A 27,712-nucleotide genomic window follows, 5' to 3' on the forward strand; every position below is an offset into this window, starting at 1 on the left:
GTGATAACTTTTTTGAGAATCTGGGGACCCATGCACAATATTTTCACAGGAGGGGGGGGCGAGATGCGGGGAGGGAGGGATGCTGTTGTTCTTGCTTCAGTTACTTAGTGTCATCGTCGGGGGGCGCATACTGTCATGGGTTAATGTTGGGGGTCAGTTCAGGATATTAAACCCAGGTTATTCCGAGGGCTGTGCATCAGTCACCGGGGGGAGAACTACTGGGTCAAATGGTTATATGTGGGGGTCAAATCTTACGAGTTGACGTGATTGGAGGCCAGCGGAGGCTTGTTCTGAGTTGCCTGTCAATGTAATTTGACCCCCACATTACCATGACAGTATTATCCCCGGTGACTGATGCACAGCCCTTCGGGAAGTAACCTGGTGATATCCTGAACTTTAGACCCCCACATGAACCATGAGCAGTATCACCCCCGGTGACTGATGCACAGCCTCGGGAAGTAACCTGGTGATATCCTGAACTTTGAACCAGGAAAACCCCAAGTCTTTGGTCCAGGTACAGATATATGCCTCACCAACTCCCTAATCACAGTCGCCGGAATGGATCCGGCCTCTGCCTTGTCCCTTGAAGCGATTGCCGAGGCCAGTGCCACCAGAACTCACGGCTGAAGAAGAGGGCTGCTGAGACAACCGGCTTGCAGCCAAGGGGCAGAGCTCTGATTCCAGAGAGTGGTGGTTCAGGCTGTGTGCAGGCCACAACAGCAGGGGACAGAGCTCTGATCCAAGAGTGGTGGTTCAAAGGCTGTGTGCAGGCCAACAACAGCCAGGGGACCAGAGGCTCTGATCCAGAGAGTGGTGGGTTCAGGCTGTGTGCAGGCCACAACAGCCAAGGGGACAGAGCTCTGATCCAAGAGTGGTGGTTCAGGCTGTGGCAGGCCACACAGCCAAGGGGAACAGACGCTCTGATCCAGAGAGTGGTGGTTCAGGCTGTGACCAGGCAGTTGGACTGACTAGGAAGGATAGGTAGCTGGAGGGACATCCACAGCCATGGAGGGACACCCAAGCCCATGGCAGAAGGCAGCTGGTACAGGTGCTCAAATCGTTTTTCAAAGTCATACGTCCGGAACGAGGCCATGAAATGATTCTTCCTTCCTTCTTTCTGGTTCCGATACTACATCATTTACATGCATTTTGGGTGAGGTAGCCTAGTGTTAGAGGTGGAGGGTGGCAGGTAGCTAGTGGGTTAGAGTGGAGGGGCGGCAGTAGGCAATAGTGGTTAGATCGTTGGGCCAGATTTGAAAGGTTGCCTGGATCGACATCCCTGAGTTGATAAGGTAAAAATCTGTCATTCTGCCCTTGTACAAGGAAGTTAACACAATGTTCACCTTGGTAAGACTGTCAGTGTAAATAATATTTGTTCTTAATCTGACTTGTTCTAGTTTAAAAAAATTAAGCTCACCTTGAGTTGAAACAATGAAGCAAGCCATTTTCTGTTCAAGCTAAGTAGAGGGGTGCAGTGTGGAAATGGATCATAGTCCAGGAAGGCCCCATTATGAGCCCTCTTGGATGTTTTGATAGGAAGCATTTAAAAGATGCTATAGTCTCAATGATTTTTTTTCCCAAGAACAAGATGTCCACATAGGCCTATTCTCAGGATAATCTAAGGAATCAGGATATTCTGGAGGGATACAAAAAATAATTTGCACACGAATAAAAGGAGCAGGTTTCTGGGTGCGGAAGAATAGATTCAATGCATAATGTACAGACAAAGGTATGGTAGAATGTGAATACAGTTGAGGTAAACCTAGGCATTGAGTGAAGATGAGAGAGATATTGTCTCTAGAGACATCAATTAAACCAGGTGAGGTCACCGCATGTGTGGGGGGTGGGACAAGAGGGTTAGCTGAGGCATATTGAGCAGGGCTGGAGGCTCTACAGTGAAAGAAGACAATAATCACTAACCAAAACAGCAATGGACAAGGCATATTGACGTTAGGGAGAGGTATGCGTAGCCGAGTGATCATATACAGCTGGTACCTGTACCGAGTCAATATGCTGGGGTACAGGTTAGTCGAGGCAATTTGTACATGTAGGTAGGGGTGAAATGACTATGCATAGATAATAAACATCGAGTAGCAACAGTGTAAAAAAACAAATGGGGGTGGCCTTTTGTTCCTAGACTTGGCGCTCCGGTGCTGCTTGCCGTGCGGTAGCAGAGAGAACAGTCTATGACTTGGGTGACTGGAGTCTTTGACAATTTTTTGGCCTTTCTTCTGACACCGTCTAGTGTACAGGTCCTGGTTGGAAGGAGGCTTGGTCTCAATGATGTACTGGGTCGTATGCACTACCCTCTGTAGTGCCTTACGGTCAGATGCAGAGCAGTTGCCATACCAGGCGGTGATGCAACCGGTCAGGATGCTCTCGATGGTGCAGCTGTATAACTTTTTGAGAATCTGGGGACCCATGCACAATATTTTCAGTCTGCTGAGGGGGAAAAGGTGTTGTCGTGCCCTCTTCACGATTGTCTTGGTGTGTTTGCCAGGTCTCTGATCTTCTCCCTAAAGGCTGTCTCATCATTGTCGGTGATCACTGTTGTGTCATCAGTAAACTTAATGATGGTGTCGGAGTTGTGTTTGGCCATGCAGTCGTGGGTGAACAGGGAGTACAGGAGGGAACAAAGCACACATCCCTGAAGGGCCCCAGTGTTGAGGATCAGCATGGCAGACGTGTTTTTGCCTACCCTTACCACCTGGGGGCAGCCCATCAGGAAGTCCAGGATCCAGTTTCCGAGGGAGGTGTTAAGTCCCAGGGTCCTTAGCGATGAGCTTTGTGGGCACTATGGTGTTGAGCGCTGAGCTGTAGTCAATGAACAGCATTCTCACATAKGTGTTCCTTTTGTCCAGGTGGGAAAGTGCAGTGTGGAGTGCGATTGAAATTGCATCATTTGTGGATCTGTTGGGGCGGTATGCAAATTGGAGTGGGTCTAGGGTATCCGGGATGATGCTGTTGATGTTTTAGAGTTTTCGAGCCCTGCCCAATCCGACAAGCGTCATTCTCATTTACAGCAACGACCTAGGGAATAGTTACAGGGGAGAGGAATGACCCAATTGGAAGCTGAGGATGATTATGTGGCCATGATGGTGTGCCAGATTGGGAATTTAGTCAGGACACCGGGGTTAACACCCCTACTCTTACAATAAGTGCAATGGGATCTTTAGTGAACACAGACAGTCAGGACACCCGTTTAACGTCCCATCTTAAAGACGCCACCCTACACAGGGCAATGTCCCCAATCACTGGAGGAAAGAGTGCCTCCTACTGGCCATCCAACATCACTTCCAGCAGCATCTGGTCTCCCATCCACCGACAAACCAGGACCAACTCTGTTAGCTTCAGAGACATGCCCGCAGTGGGATGCAGGTTTGTGTGTGTGGTGTGTGTGTGTGTTGTGTGTTGTGTGTGTGTGTGTGTGTGTGTGTGTGTGTGTGTGTGTGTGTGTGTGTGTGTGTGTGTGTGTGTGTGTGTGTGTGTGTGTGTGTGTGTGTGTGTGTGTGTGTGTGTGTGTGTGTGTGTGTTGTGTCCAATATGTCTGATTTGAATCCTGTCTGCCCTGCAGGAGATGACCCACTCCTGGCCTCCTCCCCTGACTGCCATCCACACTCCAGGCAAAGCTGAGCAGACCAAGTTCCCTATTCCCTCCAAGGTGAGTCCTATAGTATGACCTACACTGTACTGTTCATTGACAAGCACAGCAATACTACTACTAATAGTACTTCAACTATGTTATAAGTGCTAGTAATACTGACACTAGTTAATACTATTATCACAATGATAGAGATGTATGCATTCTGAATGTCTACTGTCCTAGTCAATAGGGTCATTTCCTACTGTCACTTATTTGTTTGGTAAGCAGTAATCACGTGATCCGTGTGTCAGTCGGAAGGGAAAACAAATCAAGTAAAAGTGGATGTAATAAATTCGACCCAGGGCTGTCATCCTTGTGAAAGCCTGTCAGGTTCTGTCACAGTAAAGGACCAGTGAAACACCCATGGCACCAGAGAGAGAAGGAGAAAGAGAGAGCGTGGGACCCAGCCAGAGAGAGAGAGGAGAGCTAGCAAAGAGCCTCTGCTATCGGCCAGATAGCTGTAGGACTTCATTTGTCTGGCTGCATGTGCCGGTCGGATTGACTTTTTAAGGACAAACTCCTGTCAGCACTTCAGCCGCACTGTAATAGAGTGTGATTTAGCTATAGTATAATCCATTGTCCTTCAGCCCATTCATCCTCTCCTCCTCTAACTCCCAGCATCTGTGTCTCTCCTAGCTTTTACTTCCTTTCCTCTCTACTGTCGTTCCCTAGCCTCAAATCCCCCAACGCCTAATTTTGCAGCTAAAGCCCTCTTATTTGTGTCTTAATAGGACATGGTCTGAATCTCATAGCGTGACCCAGCTGACATTCCTAATAATAAGCCCGTGTCTATAAATCCTGATTGAATGGTGCCATCTTTTAACTAAGACATTGTCCTGTCTACTGTAGTCCACTCACCACACTCTGAAACGTGATTTGTGTCCTATGTCTAATTGTATTAGTGTAAAATCAATTAAGTCCATCAGATGAGCTGTTTCCCTCCCATTTGTTCTCCTGTATCACCTCAGTGTGTGCTTATGTATTTGATGCACGCCTGTCTTCTTTCTCTCTCGCTCTCTCTCTCTCTCTGCTCAGGAGTCACAACACTTACCCTCAGGATACGCTGGACAAAGTAAGTCTGCTTTACATTTTTCCTACACACACATTTCGATTTAATCAGTCTAAAATGATGTTAATAGATGGAAGGCCATTATGCCATGCAACAACTGCAGCCCTGTCCATTTAGGGAAAAATATGATGCTGTGTGACATATTGCAACAAAAGCTAAATTGATAATAAGCTAGCTGTTGGTCAGGGTTTAATCAAAACCAGCACTCTGACATTTAAATGGAAATTCTTTCGCAGAGCGGTGCAATGTTCCCTGTAACAAGCCTGCAACCAAGTCTGTACCACAGAAGTCGTGAGTATTCATTTGATTAATTATTTTGAAAAAGCCTCGGGGGATAAATGCCACCATGGTTTCAGCTTTGTTCCCTTGCAAAACAAGTCCCTGTAGAATTCCCAGCTGAGAGGAGTGTTCATCACAAACAAACAGAGCAGTTGGCATTCTCTCTCTCTGTTAACCCGTACCCTCCTTGGCCTCTCCCGTGCCACCCTGCACTCCTCAACAGCACAGCACTGACAACACTGCCTGTCTCCCTAGTCACGCAAGACCTGGCCTACACTCAGTTTAGTTAGTGTCAAACACAGGCCTAGTGAGGTATTTTTGGTATTTTATTAGGATCCCCATTAGCTATTGCAAAAGCAGCAGCTACTCTTCCTGGAGTCCACACAAAACATGAAACATAATACAGAATGACATCAAGAACAGCTCAAACTACATAGCATTTATTTTAAGGCAAACGTAGCCTACATATCAATTCATACACACAAACTCTCTAGGTCAAATAGGGAAAAGGCGTGGTGCCGCGAGGTGTTGCTTTATCTGTTTTTTGAAACCTGATTTTCTGTTTATTTGAGCAATATGAGATGGAAGGAAGTTCCATGCAATTAGGGCTCAATAATACTGTACGCTTTCTTGAATTTGTTCTGGATTTGGGGACTGTGAAAAGACACCTAGTGACATGTCTGGTGGGATAAGTGTGTGTGTGTCAGAGCTGTGTGTAAGTTGACTAGGCAAACAATTTGGGATTTTCAACACATTAATGTTTCTTATAAAAAGAAGAAGTGATACAGTCAGTCTCTCCTCAACTCTTAGCCAAGAGAGACTGGCATGCATAGTATTTTACAGTTGAAGTCGGAAGTTTACATACACCTTAGCCAAATACATTTAACTCAGTTTTTCACAATTCCTGACATTTACTCCGAGAAAGATTACCTGTTTTAGGTCAGTTAGGATCACCACTTTATTTTAAGAATGTGATATGTCTGAAAAATAGTAGAGAGAATTATTTATTTCAGCTTTTATTTCTTTCATCACATTCCCAGTGGGTCAGAAGTTTACATACACTCAATTAGTATTTGGTAGCATTGCCTTTAAATTGTTTAACTTGGGTCAAACGTTTCGGGTAGCCTTCCACAAGCTTTCCACAATAAGTTGGGTGAATTTTGGCCCATTCCTCCTGACAGAGCTGGTGTAACTGAGTCAGGTTTGTAGGCCTCCTTGCTCGCACACGCTTTTTCAGTTCTGCCCACACATCTTCTATAGGATTGAGGTAGGGACTTTGTGATGGCACCTCCAACACCTTGACTTTGTTGTCCTTAAGGTGTTTTGCCACAACTTTGTCCATTTGGAAGACCCATTTGTGACCAAGCTTTAACTTACTGACAGATGTCTTTGAGATGTTGCTTCAATATATCCACATAATTTTCCTACCTCATGATGCCATCTATTTTGTGAAGTGCACCAGTCCCTCCTGCAGCAAAGCACCCCCACAACATGATGCTGCCACCCCCTTGCTTCACGGTTGGGATGGTGCTCTTTGGCTTGCCAGCTTCACCCCTTTTCCTCCAATCATAATGGTCATTAGGGCCAAACAGTTCTATTTATCTTTCATCAGACCAGAGGACATTTCTCCAAAAAGTTCGATATTTGTCCCCATGTCCAGTTGCAAACCATAGTCTGGCTTTTTTAAGAAAATGTTGGAGCATTGGCTTTATCCTTGCTGTAYGGCCTTTCAGGTTATGTCGATATAGGACTCGTTTTACTGTGGATATAGATGTTTTTGTACCTGTTTCCTCCAGCATCTTCAGAAGGTCCTTTGCTGTTGATCTGGGATTGATTTGCACCAAAGTACGTTCATTTCTAGGAGATGGAACGAGTCTCCTTTCTGAGCAGTATGACGGCTGCGTGGTGCCATGGTGTTTATACTTGCGTACTATTGTTTGTACAGATGAACGTGGTACCTTCAGGTGTTTGGAAATTTCTCCCAAGGATGAACCAGACTTATGGAGGTCTACAATTTTTTTTCTGAGGTCTTGGCTGATTTCTTTTGATTTTCCCATGATGTCAAGCAAAGAGACACTGAGTTTGAAGGTAGGCCTTGAACTACATCCACAGGTACACCTCCAATTGACTCAAATTATGTCAATTAGCCTGTCAGAAGCTTCTAAAGCCATGACATCCTTTTCTGGAATTTTCCAAGCTGTTTAAAGGCACAGTCAACTTAGTGTATGTAAACTTTTGACCCACTGGAATTGTGATACAGTGAATTATAAGTGAAATAATCTGTCTGTAAACAATTGTTGGAAAAATTTACTTGTGTCATGCACAAAGTAGATGTCCTAACAAAAAATGTGTGGAGTGGTTGAAAAACGAGTTTTAATGACTCCAACCTAAGTGTATGTAAACTTCCGACTTCAACTGTATATCAGCCCTCTAATTACAATTAAGAGCAAAATTTGACGCAAAATTTGCAGCTGCAGCTTAACTAGGTCTTTCCTTGCAGCACTGGACCACACGACTGGACAATTATCAATATTTGACAAAACGAGAGCCTGCAGAACTTTCTTTTTGGAGTGTGGTGTCAAAAAAGCAGAGCATCTCTTTATTACGGCCAGACCTCTCCCCATCTTTACAACCATTGAATCTATACGGTTTGACCATGACCGTTTACAATCTAAAGTAACTCCAAGTAATTTAGTCTCCTCAACTTGTTCAACAGCCACACCATTCATTACCAGATTCAGCTGAGGTCTAGAACTTAAGGAATGATTTGTACCAAATACAATACTCTTAGTTTTAGAGATGTTCAGGACCAATTTATTACTGGCCACCCATTCCAAAACAGACTGCAACTCTTTGTTAAGGGTTTCAGTGACTTCATTAGCTGTGGTTGCTGATGCGTATATGGTTAAATCATCAGCATATGTGGACACACATGCTTTGTTTAATGCCGGTGGCAAGTCATTGGTGAAAATAGAAAAGAGTAGAGGGCCTAGAGAGCTGCCCTGTGGTACACCACACTTTACATGTTTGACATTAGAGAAGCTTCCATTAAAGAAAACCGTTTGAGTTTTATTAGATCGATAGCTCTGAATCCACAATATGGCAGAGGTTGAAAAGCCATAAAACAAGTTTTTCAACAACAGGTTATGGAAAATAATATCAATAGCTGCAATGAAATCTAACAGTACAGCTCCCACAATATTCTTATTATCAATGTCTTTCAACCAATCATCAGGCTTGTGTGTCAGTGCAGTACTTGTTGAGTGCCCTTCTCTATAAGCATGCTGAAAGTCTGTGATTAATTTGTTTACAGAGAAATAGCATTGTATTAGGTCAAACACAATTTTTTTCCAACAGCTTGCTAAGAGCTGGCAGCACGCTTATAAGTCTGCTGTTAAAACCAGTAAAGGCCGTTTTACCACTCTTGGGTAGCGGAATTCGTTTTGCTTCCCTCCAGGCCTGAGGACAAAGACCTTCCTCTAGGCTCAGATTAAAAATATGACAGATCGGAGTGCCTATAGAGTCAGCTACCATTCTCAGTAGCTTTCCATCTAAGTTGTCAATGCCAGGAGGTTTGTCATTATTGATCGATAACAATAATTTTTCCACCTCTCCCACACTAACTTTACAAAATTCAAACTTGCAATGCTTTTCTTTCATTATTTGTTTTTTTATGCGTGAATACAATTGCTCACTGTTCGGTATTGGCATTTCCTGCCTAAGTTTGCCCACTTTGCCAATAAAATAATCATTAAAATAATTGGCAACATCAAATGTTTTTGTGATGAATAAGCCATCTGATTCGATGAAAGATGGATTTGAATTTGTCTTTCTGCCTATAATTTTATTTAAAGTACTCCAAAGATTTTTTCCATCATTCATTATATAATTGGCTTCATAATACAGTTTATTATTTTTTGGGGGAGTTTAGTCACATAGTTTCTCAATTTGCAGTAAGTAACCCAGTCAGATGTGCAGCCAGACTTATTAGCCACTCCTTTTGCCCCATCTCTTTCAACCATACAGTTTTTCAATTCCTAATCAATCCATGGAGCCTTAACAGTTCTAACAGTCAGTTTCTTAACACGTGCATGTTTATTAATAATTAGAAAAAGCTATTTCAGAAATGCATCAAGTGCAGCGTCTGGATGCTCTTCATTAATCACATCAGACCAACAAATATTTTTCCACATAAGAGTCACAGCAAAATATTTTATATGATCTCTTATACACTATTTTAGGCCCAGCTTTCCTGGATATAGCCACTATATTGTGATCACTGCATCCAATGGCTACGGATACAGCGTTAGAACAAAGTTCTACAGTATTAGTAAAAATGTGATYAATACATGTGGATGATCTTGTTCCTGTAGTATTTGTAAACACCCTGGTAGGTTGATTAATAACCTGAACCAGATTACAGGCACTGGTTACAGTAAGAAGCTTCCTCTTGAGCGGACMRCTTGATGAAAACCAGTCAATATTCAGGTCCCCAAGGAAGTAGACCTCTCTGTTTAAATCACATACATTATCAAGCATTTCACACATATTATTTAGATACTGACTGTTAGCACTTGGTGGCCAATAGCAACACCCTAAAAGAAAAGGCTTGACTTAAGACTCTAAGCATTACACGATATGGCTCTGAATATATACAGCAACACCTCCCCCATAAGCATTTCTGTCTCTTCTATAGATGTTATATCCTTGTATTGCTACTGCTGTATCATTAAATTAATTATCTAAGTGAGTCTCAGAAATGGCTAATTTATGAACGTTTTTCAAGAGAAAAATATATACATTCARCAGTCCAGTAATCAATTGGTGTGTGYGTTTGTGTACTGCGGGGTTGAAGCTACGAACCCATAGGCTTGGCTCTCTCATCCCATCAGGCTTCTGGGAGGGAGGGTAGACAATGAGCCTGTCATTGCGGATGTAAGCAATGTCCCCACACGCTCTGGCAGCTTTCATGGCTGGGATCAGTTCTTTCCTCTTCGTACTGACGGTAGGGTTGCAAAGCTACCGATAATTTACTAAAGTTACCGGAATCTTCAATAATACTAAAGTTACCGGAATCTTCAATAATTAATAGAAAACCTATGGCAACCTATCGTAACTTTGGTAATTTATATTTGAATTATTTTTTTAAATATATTTATATATCGGAATTATTTTGTGTGTCTGTGTCCATATTGTCCATGAGTTTCTAATAGATAGACTATATGGTTCAAGAGAAAATAGCCTAATGAATGAAAAAAGCATCTAATCAACAATGCTATTATTTTCAATTACCTCTGCAACTCGTCCAACTATTWATTTTTTTCACAAAAGCCACCAGTTTTACGCCAAAACATTGACAACAAATATATTGACATAGTAAAATAAATAAAAGTGTGTAAAACAAAATATAAAGGATATTTCATGCTGAAACTCTCATATTAAACACCAATGGCATTCACTAAATTGATGGTTTATATTTAGGATAATGATTTACAGCTTTGTTCAGATTTTTTTTTTGACGTCTTATTTAATCTGAAGTACCCCAAAGGGCCAGTAGATGTCTTGTGATAGGTTACATGAATTCCTCTTGAAAGATACCACAATTATGATAGTTGATTATAGGATTTATACAATAAACAGAATACACAAATGAAAGACTGAAAAGCATCGTTTTTTTGCGTCCCAGAGAATGAGATAAGTTGAGAATGATAAAAAGGGTAGTGATGTTTCTTGCTGCAAGGCAAGCGTTCTATCGTTTTGAATGCTCTCCAATGTTGCACAGGAGGCCTTTTTTCCCAATTGAACACAAGATTCTGCTTTTGTGTCGCTCAATGACACTGCTCTTATTGGAGAAGTCTTCAATGATTTAACCAGTCCAAGGAAAGAGCATTTGTGTCAATACCAGCTTTGTCTGTCGGAGCTGAATGCATCGACTTCAGATCAGGCAGTGTCTCTTTCTTTCCCTGCTACTAACACAGGAAATRCAGTATAAGCACAAGTGAGTGGCAGTATTAGCTTTTATATTAAAACACGCCGCTGTAGCTGTTAAATCTGTGTTGTGTTATGGTACTCAGAGCCTTTATTGCTCTGTATAAACATGTATACATTATATCCTGGCTACACTTCCAATGCTTACCTCTGTCCCTGTGTGCGCTCATATAAGACAAAATAAGTAGGAATGCAGAGATGATTTAAGATGAGATAAGTGAGATCATGAATAATGGAATCGCTTTGAATTTCAAAAGGACGGCATCTGGGAAAATAAAATAAAACATTTTAGGAGAAAGAGGGGCTCATTTGTAGCAGATCTGGTCTTCCAGGGAGGTAGCCTGTCTGTATGTGACAGCTGTCAGCTAACCTAGTGCAGTGATCCATGGACTTCTTACATAGTACATATGGATCATCATCCAAAATCATGAAGCTGTCTGTTTTTGACCGACCACCTCGATTCGGTCTTAAGTAGCAACATCTTTGTCTACACCTATTCAGCATCGTTCACACCCTCTTAAGCCTTATCCCTACCCATCTCTTTAAGGATTCACATGTGAGGCCATGTGCTAAACAGAGTGAGTAAGGTAGTGTAGCAAACAACCAAAGATTTCAAGACTATAAGTGGTGAAAGTAGTAGACTACAATAAGGAAAAACAATAAGGAATACCATTAAATCTAGTCCTTGGCCTATTTCCTAATCTGACTTTGGTGCAGGTCATGTTGTTCTGAACGTTACCGTCTCTGGTAAACACACACTGTATCAAGTAAAATCTATGTTTATTTGTCACATGCACAGGATACAGAAGGTGTAAACCTTAYAGCAAAATGGTTACTTGCATATTTGCATAGTAGCAATACCAAAAATAGAAAGTGTCCAGATAAAATATTTTATAAATATTTTATAGTTATCAGATGATGCTGACTCAGAAAATAGGGATGTGCCAATATTCTGGATACGATTATGATCCGAGTATTTTTTGTGAAAGAAAATGTGAGTGCCAGCAAGCATGTTTCTCATGCGTCAATGATAGAATTTCTAAATGATTGAGTCAGTCATGTGCGTGGTCTAAATAGCTCAACTGGATAGTCTGCCTGTAAAGAGAAGAGCGGGCTGTACTTTGATCCTGCTGCTCTGATTGGATCGACCGAAGCTGTATTTCTCTGTCCACTCGCTTCATAATTTAACCAGATCACTTTTCCTTGCATTTTTTCCAGTCTGATCATTTAGATTACTGCTGCCTGCTACTATGATAAATCACATGGCGAGGACGTTTGCTATCAAGCTATCAATGCGCATAATATCTAACAAGTGGGGCAAGGGTATGGAAAAAATATGAAACGCAATGCGCATTCTGACTGAGTGACAGCAAACTTGACTGCCCACTGCAAATTGAGGACACACACACACAGACACCCATACACACCCACCCCTCCGTGCGCTGCCCCTAATCTGCAGCTTTTTTTGCAGTGAGAACATGCAGSGGGGTACAGTATTTTGCCAACAAATATTTAGGCATATAAAAAAACACTTCMGTTTTTTTCGATCACGAATATCATCCGATCCGACTATCAACTGTMCATTACAAATACGAATAGGGCCATATCGGCACACCTCTACCAGACACTTGTCTAAATGTAAAAGAACTGCTATAACCACCCCCCAGCCACATCTAGCAAAGTGGATGGGTCACTATTGTCTAGACATGTACACATGTTCATGAAATACAATAGATGGCCGTAATCACCCCCAGACACACCTGGCTAACTTGATGGGTCATTTAATCATCTGGCGAAGTGAATTATTTTGTTTAAACATCTAGCTAGCTAGCTAGCTAAACAATGAACCATAATCCCACCCATATTACTAGCAAGACAAACTGATTGTCATAGCTAGCCACTATGCATGAAATGCTGTAGTATGAATCTGCAAGTAGCTAAAGCTAATGAACTAGGTTTAATATTTGTAAGTCGCTCTGGATAAGAGCGTCTGCTAAATGACTTAAATGTAAATGTAAATATTATCTAGCTAGCTAACAGTAGGCTATAACTAGCAATCATACACATAACGTAATCTAGCGTGCCAGCAAGCTCACATTCACTAGCTAGCTAACAGTACGTTTTAACTTGCAATGAAAACAACTTTCTGACATAATTAGGAAAGTATAATATCTGAAAATGTAGCTTGAATCTTACCCATTGAGAGATTGTCATGAGTGTGCGAAGCTGTCATCAAGGCAAAGGGTGGCTACTTTGAAGATTCTTAAATATATAAATAACTAAAAATTGTTTAACACTTTTTTGCTTACTACATGATTCAGTGTGTGTTATTTCATAGTTTAGATGTCTTCCCTATTATTCTATAATGTAGAAAATATGTAAAAAATTACGAAAAACCCTTGAATGAGTAGGTGTGTCCAAACTTTTGACTGGTACTCTACATGTATGAATGCTTCACAGCAGACTGGAACCCCTTTAACTCTGTTTTGTTTGTACAGCTTGTTTGGCTGGTGTTGTGTCAAGTTACTCCGGTTCACACTGACCGTGTGCAGAAAGTAGTCCATCACAATYTTTCCCCACTGTCTATAACGCCTGCTAAATTCAGGGTAGCRATGTTGTTGAGAGCAATAGCAACACTTTTGCAGTTCTCCAGGCTAACATGATATCTTTCAAAAAAGCTGTGGTAGCAAGGCTTATACTGAWCAGCTCACGTTATAGACAGAAGCATGCTACTTGACAGACCAATCCGAACTCATCTCTCGCTATGTCCAGCCCATCCATTTCTCAGCCAATCATGGCTAGCGGGAAGGTCTTTTTCCATGGCTAAACCAACTAGTCTCGTAATTTAACAATTTCATTTGTATTTACAGATGGCATACACATTTGTTRTTAAGGCACATGAAAGTTTACATGTTCCAGAAGGCATTTGTGACAAAAAAAAAGKTTTTTCAATCAACAAACATGCCTTATTTGCTTCCATCTGATGATGGCTCTCTGATTCACAGTATTTATATCACATGGGTCTGCAGACCTAAATAAAGTCAGGAAGTCATCAAAGTAGAATTCATCAAAGTAGAGAGAGAGAGAGAAAGAGGCTGCTTGCTTGCCTGGGAAAGGTTGCATGTGGCCTGCAGGGCTGCCATGGCAGAAGGCTGAGGCTCCAGACTCTAATGAGGCCTTGTGTTTGGACCCGAACTGCATCACAGCCCCCTCCGGCAATCCTAGTCACCCCCACACCCCCCACCTCTCGCCACTACTTACACAAACACACACACACAGACACAAATGCACACACGCACACACTGCCATGGCAACAACCACTGCTCAAATCACAGTTCTCCCAGACCCCTTGTAAAATAGAGTTTTGAAAAAAATGACTMTTTTCATGCTTTTCTTCAGAAATGTTACTTGAAGGATAATAATGTTTGTTGTACCCTCACCATGCGTTTACTGTGTCCTTCCACACGAAGGTAATATACTATCATCACAACACACACATAAAATTGCTGTGAACATACTATCAGAAAAGCATTGAATAAGGTATTGAGGAGGGACCCGAGTGTTACAGTAAGTAGAGCTCTCTACTGTAAGTTGTTTGGATGCCACCGTACTGTATGTGTTCTTGGTACTATCACTCTAAAGATAAATATTTGCAGGGAATTCATGACCACCAACGTTATATATTCAAGTGCCTTTAATGGTGAGGCGAGTGCTTGTTATATGCGACTAAGACAGGGGAGTTTGAAAAAAGCAGTAGTCAGATGTTTCCTACTTGGTGGAAATAAATGCAGAGCACAGAGTGGAGCCTCACAGGCAGGCAGAGGAGACGAGGGAAAGGCATCCATCACAAGCGTCAACGTAGCCTCTTGATGTGACACTCCAGTCAGCTCTCTCTCTCAAGCTCTCGGAAATTAGAGTGGTAGATGGCTCAGGGCCAATCTAAATAATCCATCGCTTAGGAAAAGCGAGGCTTCAGAGTACGGCTGGGGCCCTGCGTGTGTGTGTGTGTAGAGGGGCCAGAGAGAACCCCTACTCTAAATCAGAGGCAGGCCTGGCAGAAAACTAGAAGGAGGGAGCAGCAAAGGACAGGAGAGGAGAGTGTAGGAGAGGAGAGGGATTCAGGATGCTTTCCCTCTGATCCCTGTAGCTCTCACCGGAACTCTGTTTCCAGCTCATTCCCTCTCATGTTCCCCATTCATAGTAAACACACTAATTTCTTCAGTACAGAATAGTCTCATTCCATATGCATTTAATCATGTACAGTATTCTCTCGTTACGTGGCCCTTTATCTCGTATTCACTTATTCCTATGCATCCTATGCTTCAGACCACACACACACATGGCATGGGTAGTGATGTTGGGAGTGTTGATGGGCCTCTCTCAGCTGACTGGATCCTCAGACGACTGCTCTAAGTGACAGATCTGGAACAAAGCAGCGTCTCAGGGCAGGAGACAGGAGCACAGCGGACGACAGGCACTTTGCATGTGAGCTCTCGACACACACACACACACACAAACACACACAAGGAAACACACACACGGAAAAACATACACACTTCTCCTAGAGTAATGCACAGCATATTTATTTACTTCCATCTGTCCAAGTGCATTTCCGTGTACCTCGGAACTGATTGACACAATAACGTGGAGATGGATTGAATGCTTATTTAAAAGCACACTCGTTTTAAGGCACCCACAGTTACTGCATTTGCAGGCTTTCGCTCCGGAGGGAATAGAGAATAGGTAGGTACACAGGAAAGAATGGAGAAATGTTCTCTTATGCCTCTAAGGGGAAACTTAACAAGCCTAATGTATCTCCCCTCCCCTCAGCCTCTCCTTCCTGTCCTTGTCTAACACAGCATCAGGGAATCACCACAACCATTGCATTACCCAAAATTAACCCTGTCATCATCACAACCACCCACATACACAACAGTAGAATATAGCATCTAAATTTAACCCTCTCCTTCATTTATATCTCTCTCACTATGACAGTACAGCTCGACAGTGACAGAGCTGTCGCTGTAGGGGATATTAGAGTCAGTTACTGTATGTGCCCTCTGACACACACACATATCTGATACCCCTGAGATGATGCTGTCTCTCTGGGCCCAAGAGATGACGCATGGCCTCCCCTCATCATGGTGATGTGTCTGTCTCCTGGCACAGTACCATGGAGTTAGTTACCAGGTACCAGGGACGTGGAAGGATAGAGGCTCAGGGGTGTCAGTCATCCCCCGGTGAAGTGTCACATCCCCGGGTGTACAGTACAACCCTCCTCCCTTCCCCATCTTCCACCTCCAGAAGCTCTCTGAGGAGGGTGGGTCACACTCCCATGGTCCCCAGCTGCCTGGTGAGTGGTGACATGCCTCCCTCGCGCTCAAGAATAGACAGGAGAGATGTTGCTATTGTGGAGCTTCCAGCCCACCTAGCTACATGGGACAAAGCGGTGGTCTATACGCTTAACAAAGTCGACCTCTGCCATCAAACTGAAAACACAGAGGGTCACTCTTAAATGCCAATCTAGCAGCCCTTTCACTCCATTTAAAAATAACTTGAGAGCATGCAGGGGAATAATAACAGTAATACAGTGGGCAGTAGGGGGAGGGAGCGGTACTGCAGTGCCCAAGAGAGTGGTCTTGTTGATGAGTGCAATTATGTATCAGTGACACATTGACATGTACTACACTCAGTGATAAACAGTTTAATTCTGTGTTCAGGATAAATGTCAACATCAGGACATTGGTGATTAGATATGTTTAGAATGTTTTTCTGTAGTGCCTCTGACAACCGCCATTTACCACGTTTATATGATTTACTGAGAAAGTGTTTTGGTGGTTTCTTTTATTTTCTCAACAGCTTGTCATGTCAGTCCGACATGCTCATGTCACACATGATTTTCACAAGGTAATGCAATAAAAACATTTGAAGCCATATGGGCACTCTTGATATCCACATTACTTAATATGAAGTACATTAAAATAATATATCATACCTTATCAAAATTCCAGCATCCAGTTCATTCAGAGTATCATAGTTACTTATCACAACAATTCTTGAACATTTGTCTGTATAGTATGTAGTATTTTTAAAGACTTCATAGTTTGTCTCCAGTATATGTGAATTCTGAAAGGCTGGAAGGGTGGAGAGATATTTTCCCTGAGGGTGCTGACAGATAGACAGAGGTAGTGATTGGGAGTTAGCTGGTGGCTAATGATCACAGCCTGTGCCTGTCCTTCCCTATCATTACGCCAGCTCTCTAGTGGGCTAGTGCCAGGAGACTCTGTCACCGCGTGTTGCTGTGTTGCTTCTCACCACCAGCTGTGCTGCTCTAGTCTGGGCTTGCCCTCTTCAGCTCTGTACGACCTCTCATCTCTATTTTCCCATCCCCTCCTCTCCTCTTCTCTCCCCCTATCACCCCTCCGCCCTTCGCCCCATGAACTGCCCTGCTGCCCTGAGTAATCTTCCCCTCCCTGACCCTCCCTTTGCCCTTTCCTGCCGTGCCCTAGACACGCCTGACCTACCCGAGACACTTCTACCCTGCCCTAGACACTCCTGTACGGTGTCTTTTCTAAAAGCAAAGGAACAGGACCGAAACAGTGCCAGTGCCAGCCGCACAATTCAAATGAGCCTCGCTCATGGGTGGCTTCAGTGGAAAAAGGCATGGTGTGGGTTGGTAATTCTGTTTCCATGTTAATGGTCCTGATAGTAAGATAGGACGTCGTAAATCACATTATTTCTCAAGGCTTCACCAGAGCTGACTCTAATCCTGTTTTAATCATTAGACTGCGCTTCACTCAGGTTTATCAAGGTGCTTTGAGCGCCTGTAAAAGAACACATATGTTTGCCAAAACGTCAAACCTGAAGCATACACTCAACTAATGCCAAGTAGGAAAGAAGGAGATTTTTTATTTTTATTACTTACTGCAGATTGGGTCTCTATATCTCATGGTGTGCCAATTTTAATGAGGTGAATATTTCTGTGAGCTCGCTTCTAGCTGTGCTGCCAAAGTGTTTATTTTCAAGTTAAAATAATATAAAACTTAGTTTAACTCCTTGTCCTCCTTCTGGTTTGAAGGTTAATTTAGGAGAGTGATGAACACTGTCCTCTCAGGCTGAAACAGTCTATATCTATTATTTCTCCTCAAAGGTATTTATTATAAAGTCCTGTTAGTCCTGATATGTTGGTGCAACTGCGTATCTGTGGTTTCCTGACAGAGGGAGATGTCCTGGRGCTAATTATTTATCAAGCAGTTCATTTGGATCGGAGGTCTATCAGTGTTTCAAACGGATGTGCACCGAACCTACGTTCATCATTTATAGGGTCTTCAGGACTTCTTTAAGAGGGTATCGCTTTTATACACGTCTTTTGTGGTGTCATAAAAGTGAAAAGTATAACCACGCCTCTCCTCCTAGAGTGAATAGGGCTGTGGGTAAGATGCTGCAGTGTACACTGTTCAGGAGAATTTATAGGTATGCTTTTTCCTACTATTGATTTGCCTCCAATTAAAGGCTGGATTATCCACACCGACTGGAGAGAAGTTAAAAATGAAATAGACCACAGACAGTCCACTCTTTATTCATGTTTGTCCCTCTCTTCTTTCTCCCTCTTTCTTTATTTTTCTATCTCTTTTTTCTCTTTTCTTCTGTGTCTCCCTCTCAAATTCACACACACCCTCACACACACACTCACACACACTCACACATGCATGTACATACAGACATTACCCCCCCAGTTTGGCTCCAACTGAGTGCAAGTCCACTGGAAGCGTCCACCTCAGCCACCTGGTTTTGTGTTGCGAAGATTTCTTCTCCTGACATCTGTTAAATATTATCAGGTTAATGACTGGCTCTCATAGAGCTCCTTTTATTGTTCTAACTCGGGGGGAAATTCCCCGMCCGGGTTATTTTTTAACAGCCATGTGTGTTAGACACTCCGGGCCAGTCAGCCACTCTATGTAGAAATGTAGGTTGCTAAGCGCTAGCTTGCTGCTAGCCTGCCTGCTGGCCCGGTTTTATTGTGTTTTTACTATGATGTCATCACACCCCATAACCATTTGTCAGATGACATCATTCTTTCTGAAAACACTTTTTGATAGTTTATGGTCTGAAGCAAGCTAAAGGATTGGATGTTTTTTTCAATGTTGAATTGCATTGAAAGATGGTATATATAACAGAGAGTAGAGTAATGCCATCCCTCACTATGGAGAGATGCATTTTGCTCTTCTGTAAATAATGGCACATCATCTTAAAAAGTATTGTGCTAGTGTCCGAATAAAATAAAATAAAAAATTATACATGCACTGATTTGAATAATATAAAAGTTATTTCCAGTTCTTTACCCACCAGTACTATATGTTTTGACTTTATATGGGGAATTGTTGTAGGGTTATTAAAGGGTTATTCATTTAATTAATATTTTATCATAASCAAAATCCAAAATAGAGAGGTGGATGATAAAGGAGACCTCAGTATAAGTTTGTTGAATAAATGAGTACACAAATTGGTCACCTGAAGCTGTCTATTTGACCTGACTGGTGCTGTGTCTTTCTGCAGAATGCTTGAGGATGACCTGAAGATCAGCAGTGACGAAGAGGACACTGATCAACAGGTAAAATTAATCAACACCCTTCTATGTACAGTATACTGTATCTCTTTATATGATGTTTTTCTGAGCCAGAAAATAACACAGCAGGAACTATTGGATTAGTTAATTCGAGATGGCTCTCATTGTGCTTCTTTTGTATTTTGATCATAGTTATCATCCATTCAGAACCTTCGACCGGTTGGTAGTTTAATAATAGTTATTAAACACTAAGGCCATCATACTCACTCAGTGAATACAGGGCTCTAATATCACTCTAACAACAGCACTGCACTCCCATATTTGTGTGTGTGTGTGTGTGTGTGTGTGTGTGTGTGTGTGTGTGTGTGTGTGTGTGTGTGTGTGTGTGTGTGTGTGTGTGTGTGTGTGTGTGNTGTGTGTGTGTGTGTGTGTGTGTGTGTGTGTGTGTGTGTGTGTGTGTGTGTGTGTGTGTGTGTGTGTGTGTGTGTGTGTTGCGTGCTGTACAGTATGTGTGTGAAATGCATTTGCATCTCTGTGTGTTTATAAGTGGCTTACTGCAAATGAGTGCATGGTACATTATCACGCTGTCATCGCCTGCAGTACACCAGCAGTGTCTGTACACAAATAAACACACACTAGTCTGCTTGGTCCCCCTCCTCCCCCTGTCCTCTGCATGCACAACAATACAGATAAAAACAAAAAACACATCCCGTCCTTATATAAGCAACCAGCTTAACCCCCCCGCCCCCACCCACACACATACAGAAAAACAAACACTTACACACATACACACATACACACACACACACACACACAGCCCCAGTGTGAGTGCCAGACACAGTGGATCAGCATGCTCCAGCACATGTGACTCAGGGCAGTGGAGAGAGGAGGTATAATTAATATATTTTTGACAGAGAAGCAGGAGGGGGCTGGGGAGAACCTGCAGCAGTAATTTTGCTGCTTCTATCTCCCAGTGCCCACATAGTGCTGTATCTAAAGCAATTAGCATCAGCCCAGGCTCTCTGCCGTTTTTTTCGCTCTCTCATCCCTCTCTCTCTCTCTCTCCTCTCTTTCTCTCCATATTTCCCTCTACACACACTCTCTGTCTCGATTTCTTTTTTCATCCCTTTCCCTCTCCTTCTCTCCTGTTCTTGTGTGTTGCTCTCAGTCCAGCTTTGGTGCAGTTATGACAGTAGATAGAATAAAAAGGTCAGCCCTACCTCAGACAAATCACCTGGCACTGAGGGGTAGGGGTGTGGTTCTCAGATGGGAGAGGGGGGCTAGGAGGGGGCAGGGGGGGTTGCTGTGCCTGGACTGCTGGAGCTGCTAGCACCTCTGACCTCACTGTTATTCAGCTACCTGGTGCTATTCATCAGCTAGAAACACCTCAACTCTGTTTTGTTCATGCATTCCCCATTTTCCTCTATGCAAGCACTTCCTTCCCTCTCCCCTTTGTCTACCAGAATTCACTGGAGATTTTCTAGAATTGTAGGATTTTTTTTACAAAATTGTGAGAATGTTCTATTGCTTAGTTCTGCAGCAGCACAGAGGATCATTGAGGACTGTGGTCAATAAGTCAGGGTTTTGTTGCCCAGTTTCTTTAGCAAATACCACAGTGAAAGGGCCAACCAAATGAAAACATTCTCCCCTAAATCAACAGCCATGTTGTCATTCAGATGTCCCAGTGGATTAAGAAGAAATCTAGTCATCACAAACAGTGGTGTCTTTATTTATGTTAGCCGGCTTTCTCTCTTAATGATAAAACAGCCCCCCCTTTATTTATGTTAGCCGGCTTTCTCTCTTAATGATAAAACAGCCCCCCCTACCCAGAATGAATAGGATACTGCTGTGATCACCATAGATGGAGGGGAAACTAATGGAAGTATTTTGACAAGGGGTATCGAAGTTCAATGACATCATTGAGAGAGAGACACAGAGAGTGAGACACACACCGACAGATGAGACACACACATACATAGGAGAGACACATACACAGACAGAGGAGAGACACACAGAGACACACACAGTGACACACATAGAGAGACACACACAGAGAGCCACACAGAGAGACAGAGACACACAGCGAGACACACAGAGAGACTCAGAGACACACAGAGAGAGATGAAGGTGGATGGGTGAGTGAAGAGGATTGTTCATCTGATTGATATCTATATTCTTGGATCATCAAATGCTGATCTAAAGCAAACCTTTATACCTTCTCATTTAGTGTGATCTCACAACAGCGCTAATGCCTCTCAATAACACCGCCACAGGTTGAAAACAAATTGAGGGTATACATCACTGTCTGTCTGTTGGAATGATGTGGTGTATCTCTATAGCTGCAGGCAATGAGCCAGTAAAGTCAATAGAAGTGCATCATTCTCTTTGTCTTTTGAATATTGTTGAATTCCTTAAAACATTCATGAAAATCTTGCCTTGAGCTGTGTTGCATTCCTCTTGGTGATACAGAAAAGCACTTGATCATGTCTGGCCATTTTAGGCTAATTTGATCATCACCAGCACAGCTCCTCCAGCCCTCCCTTTCTCCTTAGCGATAACCACCCCCTGCGTTTCCCACACAAGTACATGCACACACACACANGGGAACTAATGATAGTATTTTAACAAGGGGTATCGAAGTTCAATGACATAATTTGTTAAGAGATAGTGGAGATGGAGATGATGAATCTGAAGGCGGATGAGTGAGCGAAGAGGCCTGTTCATCTGATGTCTCAAATCCTGTATCATCAAATGCTAGTATTAGAATGAGCTAATTTAAAACAGACCTTTCTGCCCTCCCTGTAAGACTGATCTCACAACAGAGCTAATGCTTCTTAATCACCCCGCAGTTGTATATTCAGGTTGAAAAGAAATTGGAGGCATACATCACTGTGTGGCATACATGACTTTTGGAAAGATATTGTCCTCTCTACAGGCAACGGACCTGTAAATTCAATAGCAGTGCATCACTCTCCTTGCTTGCCACAGTGAAGTATTCTTAAATATTGTTGAATTCCTTTTGTGTCAATTTCATGAACATCTTGCTTTGAGCTGTGTTGTATTACTCTTGGTGATACAGATAAGCACTTGGTCATGGCTGGCCTTTTAAAGGCAAATTTAATGGTAGTCACAAAAATGACACCGGCACAGCYCCATCCCTCCCCTCTCCCTTCTCCTCCTCCTTAGCGATAACCACCCTCTGAGTTTCCCACACACACATAACCCCTGAAACGAATGCCCAAAGCCACCTCATAAGCATGAAAAAAGCCCCAGCAGCCATTAAAACAGTTTGCTGGAGTACGTATCTACGCCGCCGCCGAGCCAAACACACTAGCAGCCATGCCCCCAGCTGCGTTGCCTAGCAACCTGCGAATGGGGAAGAAGGATGGAAGCAGCCCAAATCCCTGTGGAGAGGGAAACAGCAATAAGAGAGCAGTTGACAGATGATCTGAGTTGTTTCATCTAATATACTGTGAAGATCACTGGCTCCTTTCATGAATGATAAATGGACTGTACACAGATCAATGGTCACAGCAATAAACTTAGCCTGCCTGGCCAGTGTGTGGCTGTGGGCCTGCCTGTGCCTTGGTGGTAGTCGGGACAGGTTGTGGTGGCCAACAGCTTCACTACTTGTCGGTACCAAGGGGTTTCATTTCTATACCTTGCTCAAACACTATTTAAGCAGATGAATATGCTTTCAAAGAGGACTTTATCCCCCCCCCACATTGTGGGCTACATCATATTTTCAGGACTACAGATGTAGCAGTGACACTCATCTCCCTGTGCACCCTTCATTCACTGTGAAGTGGCATGCTACGGTCCCTTGTGTCTGTCTGCATGTGTAATTGATTTCCACTGAACTGTCATCGGAGAGGAAACACTTTAATGTTCATTTGTTTGTTACAATGTGTTGTTGTTCTATTATAGGGAATACATTTGGGAAAAAAGGGGAGGGGGGGCTGAACAAACAATCCTCATAGTATTAAATGACTGTCACCTGTCTGTGCTTCAAATCAGTGTCAGGTGTCAGTGATGTTGGTTCAAATCAAAGCCTATGGAAATCCATAGCTTAGTAGCAAGACCTTTCCTACTAATGTATTATGTAACAACTATTATATTCTGTATGTGGACATGGAGCCTACTTTAAATGTGGAAATGCTGATTCGATTCAAAGCCTCTCTGCTACTATAGTAGGTGTAGGGCTGTGGCGGTCATGAAGTTTTGTCAGCTGGTGATTGTCAAGCAAATAACTGCCAGTCTCATGGTAATTGACTGTTAATGAACATAAACACATTTAGCATCTCCTGGCTTCCACGCATAGCCTACAAGCCACTGATGCAGACATTTGGAACATCTACATTTTAAAAAGTCGAATAGATCCATTTATATAATATAGCCTACACCATCACAATAAATCCATTATTTATTTCAGATAGGTCTAAAGAAACATGATATGAAGAAAATGTAGTCTATTTCAGATTAACAGAATAKTATACTCTGAGTTGTCCTTATGTTAGGCCCTGATCTGGCTATGCCATATGGATGTGGGCTACACTAGTTCATTTAGCAGACAGGATGTGCTTAGAATTCTGTGGCATTATTTTGAAATTATTTTATAGTATGAAGAATACAAATCAAATCAAATACATTTTTATTTGTCACATGCGATGAATACAACAGGTGTTGTACCGTGAAATGCTTATTTACAAGACCTTAACCAACAATGCAGTTCAATAGAAATAGAGTTAATGAAATGTTCACTAAATAAACTAAGGTTAAAAAAAATCTCATCAAAATGTAACACAAGAAAATGACATAACAATAACGAGGCTGTATACGGTTAGTCGAGATCATTTGTAAAGTGACTATGCATAGATAATAAACATTGATGAATAAAATAGAAAGGATATTTTCTACAAACGATTTCTGAGGGAGTGTGCACACAAGGCTATTCTGTGTTGAGTGGTTAACAAAGGAACAGGTCCTCCTAAATGCTTAATTTAGAGTTATTTATGCAACTTTATTYGTGATACAAACATTGGGCTATACTGTATGTTTGATTTTTAATACATTCGAAGGCTGCATGATGCGACTGCAATGATGTTTTGAAAAATGTTTCTTGCACAGGCTGCACACACTTCATCAGTCTCTAATTCACAATTTTACAAGCACTTGATAATGCCTCAAATTTCCCGGTTGCAACCCCCTTGTATGGCGGTAATGCCCCCCCAAAAAATCGCTGGCCTTTTGAGACTGAATATAATAATTCCCTTCTCCCAGCTGCGTGCTACGAAGCACCTCTTACTTACATTGCTCTTTCAGATATCTTAATTCTTATTAGCCAATGCCCGTCACCTGACCGTGTCCTTCTCAAAGGCATCTCAGCTTCGAAGTATGATACTAGTGAAGACAGACACATCTGGGATGTAACTGCGCGCATCCTTCTCATCGAATTCCAAGGCACATATTGAAGATGTTAGAAGAACTGTCCACATTTATTTGTTATCAGCCAACAAGATAAGTAGGCCTAAGGGACAGCAAAAGCACTAGCCTATGTAAATCTACTGTCCCCCATAGTACAAAAGTTGACTTGTTCTATTGGTATTCTACATAGTCTGAGACAGTTGTGGGATGCGATAGATCCCGAATTAATACAACCACTCGCATCAAAAAATATTAAAAGCAATGAGGGGATGCAACAGATCAGAACGTTTAGCTTAAAATGTTGATAAACTATTAGCATATTTCTTCACATAAGCGCAGCAATGCGCACACGGCATTAGTCTATAAGTGGAAATGCAAGAAAATGGCGTCGACAGAGAGGGCTGCCTCGCTTCTAGTCCTTAGGAAACTTTGCAGTATTTAGTTTTTTCATGTATTATTTCTTACATTGTCAACCCAGACAATTTTACGTGTTATTACACACAGAACTATTGGATATCAGAGCAACTTACCAGCACTACGACCAGGAATACGACTTTCCTGAAGCGGATCCTTTGTCCGAACCAACCAGGGCATTTGAACTGTTTCCAGAGGCTGACCCAAAACAACGCAGCCGGAGAAGACGAAGACGGAGCGGTCTTCTGGTCAGACTTCGGAGGCGCGCGCACCACCCACCGCTTCCGAGTATATTACTCGCCAACGTCCAGTCTCTAGATAACAAGTTCAACGAAATCAGGGCAAGGGTTGCTTTCCAGAGAGACATCAGGGATTGTAACATACTATGTTTCACAGCTGTGTATATCCCCCTGAAGCCGATACCACGACAGCCCTCAAGGAACTTCACTGGACTTTATGCAAACTGGAAACCATGTATCCTGAGGCTGCATTTATTGTAGCTGTGGATTTTAACAAAGCAAATTTGAGAACAAGGCTACCTATATTATATCAGTATATTCACTATAGCACTCGCGCTGGAAAAACACTGGATCACTGCTACTCTGCCTTCCCGCCCTCCTTTCAGCAAATCTGACCACGACTCCATTTTGCTCCTCTCTTCCTATAGGCAGAAATTCAAACAGGAAGTACCCATGCTAAGAACTATTCAACGCTGGTCTGACCAATCATGTTTGATCACATGGACTGGGATATGTTCCGGGTAGCCTCAGAGAATAATATTGATGTATACGCTGGTTCGGTGAGTGAGTTTATAAGGAAGTGTATAGGAGATGTTGTACCCACTGTGACTAAAACCTACCCTAACCAGAAGCCGTGGATAGATGGCTTAGAAGGCCAGCATCCCGGAGTTCCTTCTTCACTGTTGAGACTGGTGTTTTACGGGTACGATTTAATGATGCTGCCAGTTGAGGACTTGTGAGGCGTCTGTTTCTCAAACTAGACGCTCTAATGTACCTGTCCTCTTGCTCAGTGGTGCACCGGGGCCTCTCACATAACACTGCACACTGCCCTATCCCATCTAGACAAGAGGAATACCTATGTAAGAATGCTGTTCATTGACTATAGCTCAGCATTGAACACCATAGTACCCTCCAAGCTCAAAATTAAGCTTAACCCGACCTGTGCAATTGTGTCCTGGACTTCCTGATGGGCCGCCCCCAGGTGGTGAAGGTAGGAAACAACATATTCACTTCACTGATCCTCAACACAGGGGCCCCACAAGGGTGCGTGCTCAGCCCCCTCCTGTACTCCCTGTTCACCCATGAATGCATGGCCATGCACGCCTCCAACTCAATCATCAAGTTTTCAGACAACACAACCGTAGTAGGCTTGATTACCAACAACGACGAGACAGCCTACAGGGAGGAGGTGAGGGCTCTCGGAGTGTGGTGCCAGGAAAACATCCTCTCACTCAACGTCAACAAAACAAAGGAGTTGATTGTGGACTTCAGGAAACAGCAGAGGGAGCACCCCCCTATCCACATTGAAGGGACAGCAGTGGAGAAGGTAGAACGTTTTAAGTTCCTTGGCGTACACATTACAGACAAACTGAAATGGTCCACCCACACAGACAGTGTGGTGAGAAGGCGCAACATGACTCTTCAACCTCAGGAGGCTGAAGAAATGTGGCTTGTCACCTAAAACCCTCACTAACCTTTACAGATGCACAATTGGGAGCATCCTGTTGGGATGTATCGCCGCCTGGTATGGCAGCTGCACCGCTCACAACCGCAAGGCTCTCCAGAGGCTGGTTCGGTCTGCACAACGCATCACCGAGGGCAAACTACCTGCCCTCCAGGACAGCTACAGCACCCAATGTCACAGGAAGGCTAAAAAGATCATCAAGAACAACAACCACCCGAGCCACTGCCTGTTCACCCCGCTACCATCCAGAAGGCGAGGTCAGTACAGGTGCATCAAAGCTGGGACTGAGAGACTGAAAAGCAGCTTCTATCTCAAGGCCATCAGACTGTTAAACAACCATCACTAACACAGAGAGGCTGCTGCCTACATACAGACTTAAAATCATTGGCCACTTTAAATGGAACACTAGTCACTTTAATAATGCCACTTTAATGATGTTTACATATCTTGCATTACTCATCTCATATGTATATATTGTATTTTATACCATCTATTGCATATTGCTCATATTTCTTGGCCCAAGCAAGTCTCTTCCCTTTCTTATTGGTGTCCTTTAGTAGTGGTTTCTTTTCAGCAATTCGACCATGAAGGCCTGATTCACACAGTCTCCTCTGAACAGTTGATG

At 42.9% G+C, this 27,712-nt stretch overlaps 1 protein-coding gene across 1 annotated transcript in view; it reads left to right on the top strand.

The window, feature by feature from the left end:
• The window catches only part of aff2 (AF4/FMR2 family, member 2), a 178,974-nt gene that overhangs the window by 94,984 nt on the left and 56,278 nt on the right, over positions 1 to 27,712 (top strand). The window contains exons 5-8 of the mRNA XM_070444094.1: positions 3,575 to 3,661; positions 4,679 to 4,715; positions 4,949 to 5,003; positions 19,536 to 19,590. Of these exons, the coding sequence (XP_070300195.1) occupies positions 3,575 to 3,661; positions 4,679 to 4,715; positions 4,949 to 5,003; positions 19,536 to 19,590 (234 nt within the window). The remainder of the gene's footprint in view (positions 1 to 3,574; positions 3,662 to 4,678; positions 4,716 to 4,948; positions 5,004 to 19,535; positions 19,591 to 27,712) is intronic.

Source organism: Salvelinus sp. IW2-2015, linkage group LG6.1 (assembly GCF_002910315.2).
Source record: "Salvelinus sp. IW2-2015 linkage group LG6.1, ASM291031v2, whole genome shotgun sequence".
Taxonomy (NCBI): domain Eukaryota; kingdom Metazoa; phylum Chordata; class Actinopteri; order Salmoniformes; family Salmonidae; genus Salvelinus; species Salvelinus sp. IW2-2015.